This window comes from Sus scrofa, chromosome 1 (genome assembly GCF_054392235.1).
Source record: "Sus scrofa isolate SSC_HxYL_T2T_F1_AM1 chromosome 1, Sscrofa_HxYL_maternal_Yorkshire_Landrace_v2.0, whole genome shotgun sequence".
Classification (NCBI taxonomy): Eukaryota; Metazoa; Chordata; class Mammalia; order Artiodactyla; family Suidae; genus Sus; species Sus scrofa.
The window spans coordinates 192,931,161-192,944,398 of record NC_139383.1 but is presented as its reverse complement, the minus strand read 5'-3'; the positions used below and the strand labels follow the sequence as shown (position 1 = coordinate 192,944,398).

The window sequence follows — 13,238 nt, the reverse complement described above, 5'->3', positions numbered from 1 at the left end:
CACAAGTTTTTTTTTTTTTTTTTTTTTTTTTTGCAGTTTTTTTCTTGTTGTTGATTTCCAGTCATATAGCATTGTGGGTCAGAAAAGATGCTTTATATGATTTCAATTTCCTTAAAGTTACTGAGGTTTGAATTGTAGCCCAGTAAAGAATTTTTTAAAAAGTAATTTTATTGGATTATAGTTAACTGACAATGTTGTATTAGTTTCAGGTGTACAGCAAAGTGAATCAGTCATACATATAAATATATCCATTCTCTTGTAAAAAAGTATTTTTATTTATGAGTCTTTGTGTAGGTTTTAGACTGTTGAAGGGATATGGATGCCCAACAGGATAATATATTTGTCTTCTGTATATTGTTATGTATGTTTTATATGTTATTTTTTTAAAAGGTTTTAGTGCTTGTCTAAGGAATTACTATGAAAATTTTTTGTATTAAAGATATTAAGCTTTTGTCATTTTATTCTTGCTTTATCCTCCTTTATTTGCTTTTTGGCTTTGTTTAATAATTTTATATGTAGCAGTTTAATTTGAGATGTCTTCCATTGCTTTCAACTGTAGAAAATCCTATCATCCTTATCAGTTAATAGTCACCTGAATTTTCTTCTTGCTTTAATTTATAATATTTTCTTACTCTGTATTGTCTTCTTGCTTTGAATATTCTTTTTGAAAAATTGTGAGTGATAAAATGGCTAACATGAAATTTACCATCTTAATCATTAACTGTATTTATATTGTTGTGCAACTAATCTCCAGGACTTTTTCATCTTGTAAAACTGAAACTCTTTACATGTTAAATAGTAACTCCATTTCCCTGTTCCCTAGCCCATGGAAACCACCATTCCATTTTCAATCTCTATGAATTTGACCACTCTAGGTATCTCATAAAAGTCAAATCATACAGTGTTTGTCTTTTCCTCACTGGCTAATTTCACTCAGCATAATGTCCTTAGGGTTCATCCATGTTGTGGCCTGTATCACAATTTCCTTCCCTTTAAAGGCTGAATAATATTCTATCTATGTATAGAACTCATTTTATTTATCCATTCATCTGTTGACGGGCACTTGGCTGTTGACTTCCACCTCTTGGCTATTGTGAATAATACTGCTGTGCATATGGATATGCAGATACCACTTTAGGACCCTGCTTTCAATTCTTTTGAACATATACCCATAAGTGGGATAGCTGGCTCATATGATAATTTTTTTTTTAAAGGGTCACCCCTGCAGCATATGGAAGTTCCCAGGCCAGTGGTCAAATCAGAGCTGCAGCTGCTGGCCACAGCCACATACGCATTAATAAGGATCTGAGCCGCATCTTCGACCTACACCGCAGCTCACAGCAACGCCGGATCCTTAACCCACTGAGCAAGACCAGGATTGAACCCACATCCTTATGGATACTAGTTGGGTTCTTAACCCACTTAGCCACAACAGGAAATCCCTCATTTGATAATTCTATTTTTAATTATTTGAAGAACAAGCATAATGTTTTCCATAGTAGCTGCACCTTGTTCCCACTAACAGTATACAAGGGTTCTAATTTTTCCACTTCCTCAATACTTGTTACTTTTTTTTTTTCTTTTTTTGATAGTAACCATCCAATGGGTGCGAGATGATGACTGATGGTAATTTGGATTTGCATTTCTCTAATGATGAGTCATGTTGAGCATCTTTTTATGTGATTCTTCTTTGGAGACTGTATTTCTGTCCTGTGCTCATTTTTCAGTCAGATTGTTGTTGTTGAGTTACAGGACTTCTTTATATATTTTGGATATTAGCCCCTCATCATATATGTGATTTGCAAGTATTTTCTCCTATTCTGTAGGTTGCCTTTTCACTCTGTTGATGATGCCCTTTGATTTTTACACTCTCCCCCTTTTTAAAAATCATTGACCATTTAGATATTTTTGTGCATGGTAATAGGGCCAACTTTATTTGTGTCTAAATAGTTAACAGTTGTCCTTTTTTCTCTTTTTGATTCTGCCATCACCATATTAAATCCATTTCTATATGTGTATATGCATGTATTTAAATACATATGTATTTGATTTCTCTTTCCAATATTTTATTATGAAAAATTTCAGACATATAGCAAAGTTGAAAGATTTTACAGTAAATTCCCATATACTATCATCTAGATGCTGCCATTGGTATTTAAATATACTTATTTTGGCACATATCTGTACACCTATCCATCCATCTATTAATTCATCTTATTTTCGATGCATTTCAGATGAATGTTTTTGCATTCAGCTTTGATACAGCACTTATAGCAATTGATTTTACTTTGTTAGTTTTGTATAGCATTATAGGCTATAGTGTTTTAATATTATAACTTCTCTATTCTTAAAACTCCTACTCTTTTTTTCCTCCTTCATAAGACTGTCTTTTAGTTAAGATTTTTTTTTTTTTCTTTTTTGGCTGCCCTGCAGTGCATGGAGTTCCTGGGCCAGGGATCAGATCCAAGCCACAGTTGCAACCAGATCCTTAACCCACTGTGCCCGACTGGGATCGAATCTGTCCCAGTGCTCCAGAGATGCTGTCAATCCTGTTGTGCCATGGCAGGAACTCTTTTTAGTAAGTTTTAAAGAAAGAGTAAGCAGACATTTTTTCTGATCAGTGGTATTGCTTAGAATGTTATCCTCTTGGCTTTGGGTATGGATGGCCTCTTGACTAAGGGTAGCAAAACCCTTAGTGTTTTCTTCATCATGTTGACTGAAAAAAAAAGCACAATGTAAGAGTTGTGAGTTAAGTTTTATTTGAGGCAAAATGAAGAGTATAGCCCTAGAGACAGCCTCTCAGATAGCCCTGAGGAAGTGCTCCACAGAGGTGGGGAGAGGTCAGTATATGTGATTTTGGTGAAGGGGATACATGCAACCTTTTGGCAGAAGGTTACTGCTAGTCACAAGGAGCAGATGACTGTTAATGATTTTAGTGCTTTTCTAGATATGTGATTTGCATGAAATTGGGCTCATAAAATCTTCTAAAAATATCTAAGTATCTGAAGGCCTGTTTTGCCAGTTTTCCCCAGAGCACTGATCTCCACCCTTAACTCCTTTCAGGGTGTGTTGAAGGTCACCAGCTGCAGTGGTTAGTGACCTAATCCTTATAGAGGCAGATGACAAGTGACAATTTTTAGTTGGCAGCCACATGCCACCTCTTTCCATTTATGTAGCAAACTTCCTTTCTTCTTATTTTTCTTTCATTTAAAATGAATTTAAAATTCTGAATGAAATATTTTAAGGATATTTGTATGGAAAGATCTCCAATGTCTAGTATTATAATTGTCTATAGTAGACACTATATCTAAATTTTGCTTTCTATGAATTTCTGTCTAGAAATTTTCCCCTTCTACTTTGTCTTCAAAAGCTTTAAAAATAAAAGCCAAAAGAATGCACTAGAAAGAAATAATAAGAATTTTAATGTGTGCTCTATGGTTTACCTTTTTTTTTTTTTTTTTTTAATGGCTGCAGCACCTGCAGCACATGGATGCTCCTGGGGTAGGAGTCAAATCGGGGCTACAGCCACAGCAACGCCAGATCCCAGCCATATCTGCGACCTACACCACAGCTTATGGCAATGCCAGATCCTTAGCCCACTGAGAGAGGCCAGGGATTGAACTCTCATTCTCAGAGACACTATGTTGTGTTTTTAATCTGTTGAGCCACAATGGGAACTCAGCTTACCATCTTAGAAGGCAAAATCCTAGAGGGCATAAGTCTTTTTTTTTTTTCTTTTTGGCTGCACTCGTGGCATATGGGAGTTTCTGGACCTGGGATTGAACCCAAAGCACAGCTGTGGCAATGCCAGATCCTTAACCCACTGCTCCAGGCCAGGGATCAAACCTGAGCTGCTGCAGAGACAAAGCTGATCCTTAATCTGCTGTGTCACAGTGGCACTTCTCAAGGGCATAACTTTTTAACTTGTATTCTCTCTATGAAAAATTGTGAACTGCATGAGTCTCTCTTTTCCTTTCATATATATATATATATATGTATTTTTTTTTTTCCCCATTTTTGGCTGTCCTGTGACCTGTGGAACTCCTGGGCCAGCGATCAGATCCGAGCCATAGTAGCAACCTAAGCTGCAGCTGTGGCAATGCTGGATCTTTAACCCACTGTGCCAGGCTGGGTGGGTTAAAGATCCCAAGATGCTGCTGATCCTGTTGCGCCACAGCAGAAGCTCCCTTTCTCATTTTTTGCACCCACAGTTGACTTTTTTTCTACCTACTTCAGGTGCCTGGTATCCTGAAGTTCTCTTTTTTTACTGACATTGGGCCTCATTCCAAAAAGAATTAGTCTTCAGATAATAAAAAGCACAAATACAATCAAATCATTAAAACAAGTCTAAGAGTTAAGCAATAAAAGTAGGGGATAATTATGTAGAATATCTAGAAAACACTGCAGTTGATCATAAAACTTAACCCTAAGCAATCTGGTGGCAAACAGAAACAGAAAGATGAAGTTTTTGCCAATTTATCATTATATAATAAATGGCAAAATATAAGTCAGGGTGCTGACATACCCGTAGAGAAAACATTTCTCTGATGTACATGCTGAAAGGAATTTTTCATGTGTGTGTGTATAAATTTACGTGTAATTATCTCCCAACAGAAGTCAAAAGCATAATGTTAAAGTATATAAAGGTAGTTTTGATGTCCTAGAATGATATAATCTGGATATGATGCTTTCAGATCATTTCACTGGATTGACTATTTCTAAGCTTCTTCAGTCAGATATTAGTTCCTCTTCTTTTGTGTTTGTTGTTGCTTTTTGCAGACATTCACGTTACAGTTGCTGGATTTTCACCGTCTGTTGAATGAGAAAATACATAACACCACAAGGCTATTGTGAATCTATTAACATTTTAATGTACATTTGCATTTTACCCATAAATGCTAACTATTAACATTTGCTGAGTGCTTATTTTGTATCAGATATTAATTTGTTGTTCATATAGATTTTAATGGTTTGAAGACTAATTTGAGTCCATGAGGGCTGAAATGTCTCTCTCTCTTTTTTTTTTTTTTTTTTTTTTTTTTTTTTTTTGTCTTTTTGCCATTTCTTGGGCTGCTCTCATGGCATATGAAGGTTCCCAGGCTAGGGATAGAATCAGAGCTGTAGCTGCCAGCCTACACCAGAGCCATGACAAGGCGGGATCTGAGCTGCATCTGCGACCTACACCACAGCTCATGGCAACGCTGGATCCTTAACCCACTGAGCAAGGCCAGGGATCAAACCTGCAACCTCATGGTTCCTAGTCGGATTCACTAACCACTGGGCCAGGATGGGAACTCCTGAAATGTCTCTCTTAACCACTGGTGTATCTTTCAGGCCCCTCTACTAGAAGGTTACTACTTTTCCTTTGTAGTTAATAAATATCTTGTGGGGATATAATTTAAAACTCCTAATACTCATTTTACTTTTGCACACCAGTTTTAGAATCTACTGCCTGAAAGAGGTATTACCATGAGAGTTGCCAAGTGGGAAATTTCTAATTATTATTTCCATTATTCCTTGTATTTTAATTAGTTTGCATACTACTATAAGATCTTTTCCTTCTTGGTTGCTTCCAATGAATTTTTTATTTCAGTTATTGTATTTTGCTTCTCTACTTGCTTAAGTTTTAAATCTTATATTTCTTTGCTCAGTGTTTGCTATAAATTATCAGTCTTTGCCTCCAGTTTATTTCCAATGTCTTGCATCATCTTCAGCATCATCAGTCTAAAGTCTTTTTCCTGGAGACTGATAATCTCCAGATCACTTAGCTGTTTTTCTGGGGTTTTTTCTTTCTCCCTCATCTGAGTTACAGTTCTCTGCCTTTTCATTTTTATAGGTTTTTGGTGTGGTGTCCTTTTTGCAGACAATAGAGTGTAACCTCTCTTACTTCTGATGTCTGCTGCCCTGTGGCTGAAGTTGGTATGGGGGCTTACTATAGGCTTCCTGATGGGAGGGACTGGAGCCTGCCCACTGGTAGGTGGAGCTGATTCCTATCCCTCTGGTAGGTGGGGCCTTGTCTCTGGGTGAGATTAGAGGCAGCTGCTGTGCCTGGAGGGGTCTTTAGGCAGCTTGTTTACTGATGGGTGAGGCTGTGATCCTACCTGGACTATTGTCTGGCCTGGGCCTTCTCAGCACTGATGCGTAGGGCTAGATTTTCCCAAAATGGCCACCTCTAGAGGAACACAGGCTGATGAATATTCCCGAGACCTTTGCCTCCAATGTCCTTCCCCCACAAGCCACAGTGACCCCCTATTTTCCCAGGAGATCTTCCAAGAACTGCAGTCAGGTCCAACCCAGATTCCTCTGGAGCTGCCTCTTTGCCCTGGGACCCAGTGCACATGAAAGTCTGTGTGTGCCTTTCAAGAATGGGAATCTCCGTTTCCTCCAGTCCCCTGGAGCTCCTGCACACCAGCCCCACTGGCCTTCAATGCCAGATGTTCCGGGGGTTCTTTTTCCCAGTCCAGATCCCCAGCCGTGGGGACTTGACGTGGGGCCCAGAACTCTCACTCCTGTAGGTGAATCTCTTTGATAGTTTCTTTCCAGTCTGTGGGCTGCCCACCTGGCGGGTATGGGGTTGCTTAATCGCCCCTCCTACCATCTTGATGTGGCCTCCTCTTTGTCTTCTGGAGTAGGATATCTTTTTGAAAGTTTCCAATTCATTTGGTTGAAGGTTGTTCAGCATTTGGTTGTAATTTTGTTGTTTTTATGAGAGAAGTGAGCTTCAATCCTTCTATTCCACCATCTTAATCCTGTCTTAGATCTTTTTCTTCTTGGAGGTTCCCTTATGGTGCAGCAGGTTAAGGATCCAGCATCGTCACTGCAGTGGTTCCAACTGCTGCTATGGCACAGGTTCCATCCCTTGCCCAGGAACTTCCACATGCCACAGGTGCAGCTAAAAAAAGAAAAAATCAAAAGAGCTTTTCCTTCTGTGTGTTTATCAGTATGGATGGCTGAGTTACTTTATTCAGTAAATTATAATCAGTTACTGCCATACTTTGCTTAGAGTATCCTGGCATTTTGACTATGTTTTTTTGTTTGTTTGTTTGTTTGTTTTTGGTGTCTCTGAATACCTGTATCCTTCTGATGTTTCCATCATTTTTTTTTTTTTTGTCTTTTGTCTTTTTAGGGCCACACCCGTGGCATATAGAGGTTACAAGGCTAGAGGTCCAAACAGAGCTGTAGCCGCCAGACTACACCACAGCCATAGCAGCATTGGATCTGAGCTGCGTCTGCAACCTACACCACAGCTCGCTCATGGCAATGCTGGATCCTTGACCCACTGAGTGAGGTCAAGGATCGAACCTGCATCCTCATTGATGCTAGTTGGGTTCATTTCTGCTGAGCCATGATAGGAACTCCCTGCATCATTTGTTGAATGTGTCCCTTTGGCACAAGATGTTCCCAGCCCCATTCCTGGAATCAGCCATTTTGCCAAGGAGTTAAGTTTCCTTTTAGTAGAACATTGAATTTAGAAGCCGAGATCTAGGAGTTGGGAGTGCTTTTAGTTATTGGTATGTTCTTGCTGGAGAGGTAAAATATAGAGACAGAGCTAAATTATGGATGTATCTATATATGTGTGTGTAAACATAACTGTGTAATAAAATGTGACAGTGGAAAAAAGCAGTATTACTAAATTAATGTATTTATTTTATGCAATTAAAATATGTTTAAGTTAAAACAAGTAAATATTGTAGGTTACTATTAATATTACATCCCAAGGATATTTATAGTAGTTAAAAATTTTTATGTAGATAACCAATTATTTCCTTATATTTGGGGTTGCTGTATTCTGACATATGTGCAGTTTTCACCAAGGAGGAGAATGTGCCGAGTTTTAAAGATTCAAAGGAGAATTTACACTTTGGTTTAATGGGAATGGGTATGCATCTGAGGTCTATAGTCTAAAATGCTCCCATTTCACAAGGAACTTAGTATTTATGTACAAGTGGTTTCATGAAGAGCTGTTCAAGAAACCTGTTCATGAGCTTAGAGTCTTCTGCATGAGGATAATATATGAGAATATTAGTGTCATTTTCCACTGTTTCTTATCAAAAAAGAAGCTGAAACACACTCTATTATGTCATTGCTTTAGATAACAATCATCAATTATTGATCTGATTTTAGAGAAATTTTTAGATATGGAAGTATAGGCAGTCAGTTCTTTGCAGTTTGCCTAGTTTTCTTATGAATCTTTTTCTACTTTGGTATAACACAGGCTGGGTTACTGGTTTCTCATTAAATTTGTGGTTATAAATGAGCTCTCAGTGCTGCCTGCTGGTGGATTCTGCCACTCTAGTTAGTTGCTTTCCTACAGTGTTTCTCAATCTTGTGGAAAGTATGCATCCTTTTTAAAGAAAACAATCTTGCGGTTACCCAGTATGTTGAATATAATGCTGACTGCTCAGGTACAGAACTTTTGGGTTCAGCCTACTAGGGGCTTTATGACTCAATTCTTCCATCACCGTTTTTCTATTTGAACTGCCTTGAACCTTTTGTGTAGCGAGCTGAGCTATCATCTGGCAAGAATATATCATCTATATAAGGCCACCTTTGCTCTTTTCTCATTAGTTTACAACTGCTTAATTCAGGCTCACTTCCTGGTTTTAAGATCCAGAATATGCTATTATCTATGAAAACATATTTAGAAACCTACAGAAATAATAGTTCTTATTGTGAATATGTATTTCCTAATAAATGAGAAAAGATTGATATACAAATTAATCAAAGTTTAAAAGTAACAAAAGCATATTATAGAAAATACAGGAAATAAAGAAGATACAAATCACAACTGTAGAACCCTAACAAGACATTATTTTATTTTTTTCTATGCATATAGGCACTTTTAAGTTATTGTGGTTATAATATGTGTTACCATTTCACATACCTGCTTTTCTTTCCAGGCCACATATAGTATAGCTGTGCCCATTTACCCTGCCTTAGAAGTAAATTAAAAAGCAATAAATACTTATTCAGTAATTCTGTATGATTAGAATCCTATAAACTTTATAAATTACAGTTGACCCTTGAAACTGAGGGGGTTAGGGACACTGACCCCCTGTGCAGATGAAAATCCCCATATTGCTGCTTCTGCCTCAAAACAAAGGAATTGGTAAATGACCCACCCAAGGGCAGGAAGCGCAAACATTTTGGATAGAATTAGGACTCAAACCCTACTTCTTTTGATTCCACATATTGTCACTTCTAATTGAACACAAACTTTTCCTTGCACTTAGGTTAAAAAAAAAACGTCTAAAAAATTCACATATAGGTGGACCCATACCATTCAAATGCATGTTTTCAAGGGTCAACTGTACAGTTAGAATACATTTATTTATAGAACCATAGTTGTTTTATATCAATGTACATTTCTGTAGTAATCAAATGTTATAAAAAGAAAACAGACTTTAGAACCAGTTAGGTAAGGTCTGCACTTAAATATTTTTATAATTAATAATAAAGCACTGTCATTTATAAATCCATTTGTCAGTTGAATAGCACATGTAACTTTAAGGTTTCAGATTTTTGTCTGGTCTGTGTATTTATAGCAAAAGAAGAGTTCATTGAAGCAGGAAACTACCTAAAAGGATGTGTTATCACAGGAATTTATTCTGGAGAAGATGTTTCAATACTGTAAGTCTGTTGGTCTTCTAATTTTAGGGAGGAAGAAGTTTGCAAAATAATGTATTTCTTGTCTTTATGCAGTTGATGAAGGAAAATAATGTAGCAACATAACTAAATTTTTAATTTCCTTCCAGGAAGATCTGAAAAGTACCACCTGGCTATTTAGAATTTTTAGCTATTCAAAATTCTACTTTAGGCTTAGAGCCACCCCTGTGGGGCAGCCTTGGGTTCATACTACTTCATCTTCCTATAAAATTTTTCCTTTTTGTGTTCTATTGCTTACAATTTTAATTCCTTGCAGTTGTCATAATTGTTTGAGGAATTTTATTTCTTGAGTGTCTGTTTTGATTTGCCACTGAATTTTTCCATATTTCTCTCAGAGTTTTAGGTGATGAACTGATAGTTCTATTTAATTTTGTTATTGCAGACATACACTTAAGCAGTGCTTTTTTTTTTAGCCACTTAAGTTGCTTTATGTGTAGAATTCAGAGTTCCTGTGGCCTCTCAAAGATTTTAGTTGCTGCAGAATGAAGGACTGAACTGAAAATTCGGACATTATTAATACATATCACATTCTGCATGAATGACTCATCTTCAGATGCATGCAGAATTTGTTTTTCTTATCCTCTGACTGTATTATTTGTATTTGTGATTTCTGAGCTTAAATCTTTCTTCCTGAACACGGGTGACATAATGCCTTTGGGGATGATAGAGCTCCTGTTCTATTCATGAAATCAGTTACTGAACTCCAGATCTTTAGGAAATATGAGACCTATTCATCTGACACCTGTACAGTCACCCACTGTCTTTGAGACCAGGACTTTGCAGAGTATGTTTTGTTTATAACCAACTGGTCCACTGAGAGGTCTTTCCAGGTAATCTGAAGATTGGGTTCTCTACTAATGCATATCATGCTATAACATCTAGATCTGTTTTATCATGAATTAAGCTTTTACATGCTATAAATGTGGCCACCTCATCAGTACTTTCACACAAAGCATTTTTTCCCATTTAGTGATTTTCTTTTAGGTTTAGTTAGCAGAGCTGGTGGTAGGAGGGAGCAGATTTGGCCTCTCTTTCAGTAGAGAGAGCACAGACTCTATCTGGAATACCTCAGTGTGAATTCTGTCTCTGCTGTTTATCACTCTCTGAGTCCAGTTATAGAACTGTTCTGAAGGTTAAATAAAAACTTAACTAGAAGCACCTGGTATAGTGCCTGGCAAATGACAGGCCTATTCTAATAAATGCCTGTCTCCTTACTGAGCAATTTGGGGAATAGTCCAAAATGTTGAGAAGCATTCAGTGTGTTCCTAATCCTATTTAGATATTTTCTTGATGAGTGAGTTATCTAGGGAAAAAAATACGGCTAGATTACTATCTGTTGCTTTCTTCTAATCTAGGTTGTCAAGGCTATTGAACTTGCTCAGATAGCTTCACATAGAAGAAAAGTTGTTTGGAAATGGAGTTCATTTTTTCATTTTTTTTTTTCCTTAGTAGGGCTTCCCTTTTGCTCCCTCCATTGTGACTTCTTGGCTTTATTGTTCATGTTTTTGATGACTTGCTGTATTTTGGTTGGAAATGTTAATACTACGTTTCTCTATAGGTCAAATAAATATGCTGTAACTCTCCCAGCCCTGCTGCTTGCCAGACACAAAGAAGGCAGAATAGAGAGCATTCCACTGGCTAACACCCATGGGCAAAACATAGTTCAAATAGTAACAAATGCATCACTGGAAACATTTGTGAGTATATTTTGTAATAAGGATGGTATTTGAAAATCTAGATCAAAGAGAGAATATTTTCATACATGATTTTCCAGCTTTTGCTGGCATAGGCCATGATGTTTTGTGAGCTCAAGATTTTTTTGGTTGCTCTGTTTTATTGTTCATTCATGTATACAGCTTTAGTCCACTGCTGAAAGCTTACATGTCTTTGTATTATCTTTACTGTTGAGATGAGTGTGGTTGATGGCCAGTTGAAGGACTTCATCTATGCTGAAACTTGGTATAAAGCACATGGGTTCCAAAGAGCAGACTGTTCAGCTTCAAATCTTTGCTTGCCTCCTTACTGGCTGTCTGTAAACGTCTGTGCCTCCCTTTCCACATGTATAAAATGTAGGTGACAGTAGCACCTGCTGCAGAGTTACTGTAAGGACTAAATGAGATATGCCAGTGCTTGGTGTATAGTGGTAAACACTCAGCAGATGTTAGCCAGTATTATTATGTATACAGTTTTAGAGCAAAACACTATCTCATGAAAGTCCTCTTCCAGTGCTTGCTTTGTATAACGGTAGATTCAAGGGCATAATAGATGTAACCTGCTTGCATTTCTTTATTTTGGTTGTTGCATTAGTATTAAACATAGCTAGAATATTATAAATTTATGCCTTTCTGAATTTCTAAAGTAAATAGGAGCATTATGATCAGCTAGAAATTCTGAATGAATATCCGCCTGTAATTACATTTTTTGTTGTGATGATCTAATGACATATTTTAGTCTGTAAAATAAATGAATGTATTCTTTAAGTCTTTTTGTGACCTCAGTTCTATTGCTTCCCTTCCCCCAATTAAAGCTATAATTTATAATTAATCTAACAGTGTTTTTAGAATGTGGCCTTCTAAATTATTTATTAAAGTAACATTTTTGTCTTTAATGACAAGTTATTAAGTGGATATTTTTCAGCATATACCTAGTGTAATACTTTTGGAGTTTTAAGACTTCAGCTTTTTTCCCAGATAATGTAGAAAACTATAAAGAAGAAAATTAGAATCAACCATAACTTCTCTACCAAGTTTAAATTTAGGGATATATTTTCCCAAACTTTAATAAAAATTCTATGTGTATATATGTGTTTGTCTTTTTATATTTAAAGGATATTTCCACCAAGAAATAAGTATTTGCATATTGGTTTTTAAATACCTGCATAATAAATACTGTTGTACTAAAAAGCCACAATTTATTTATCCCATTTCCAATTGATGGATATTTAAGATGTATTTGGCTTGTTTTACTGAGGAACTGTCCTTATAGATAATCTTTGAGTGTTTCCATAATTATATACTTTCGGTAAAATCACAGATTTTGAATTGCTAGTCCAAAGGGTGGGCACATTTTGAAGGCTTCTGACGTTTATTCCTGCTTTGCCCAACAGATTTGTATCATTTTATTTATTTTTTCAGATTTGTATCATCTCTGCGTAAATGCTAGACCAAAAATTCGTATCTAAGGGAGTTCCCATTGTGACTCAGCTGTAATGAACCCAACTAGTGTCCAGGAGGAGGCAGGTTCGATGCTAGCCTTGCTCAGTGGCTTAAGGATACCAGCATTGCCATGGGCTGTGGTGTAGGTTGCAGATGCAGCTCAGATCCTGCTTTGCTTTGGCTGTGCTTTAGACTGGCAGTTATACCTTTGATGTGACCCCTGTCCTGGGAACTTCTATATGCTGCACATGCAGCCCTAAAAAGAAAAAAAAATTAGTATCTAATATTTTTCTTTAAGATTATGTTCTTTAAGGCTGAGAAACTTTGGGCAGACTTTAACAACCATCAATGTTTAACAAAAATTTACAATGTTTTGGTTTGCAGTGTCCAACTAAATAATGAACAGCTATATAAAAT

The 13,238-nt window shown here is 36.8% G+C and overlaps 1 protein-coding gene across 11 annotated transcripts in view; it reads left to right on the top strand.

Moving 5' to 3' along the window:
* The window catches only part of TXNDC16 (thioredoxin domain containing 16), a 99,798-nt gene that overhangs the window by 72,623 nt on the left and 13,937 nt on the right, over positions 1–13,238 (top strand). For all 11 annotated transcript variants that reach the window (XM_084981231.1, XM_084981225.1, XM_021102006.2 and 8 more), the window contains 2 exons: positions 9,546–9,630; positions 11,225–11,363. In XM_084981231.1, the coding sequence (XP_084837357.1) occupies positions 9,546–9,630; positions 11,225–11,363 (224 nt within the window). The remainder of the gene's footprint in view (positions 1–9,545; positions 9,631–11,224; positions 11,364–13,238) is intronic.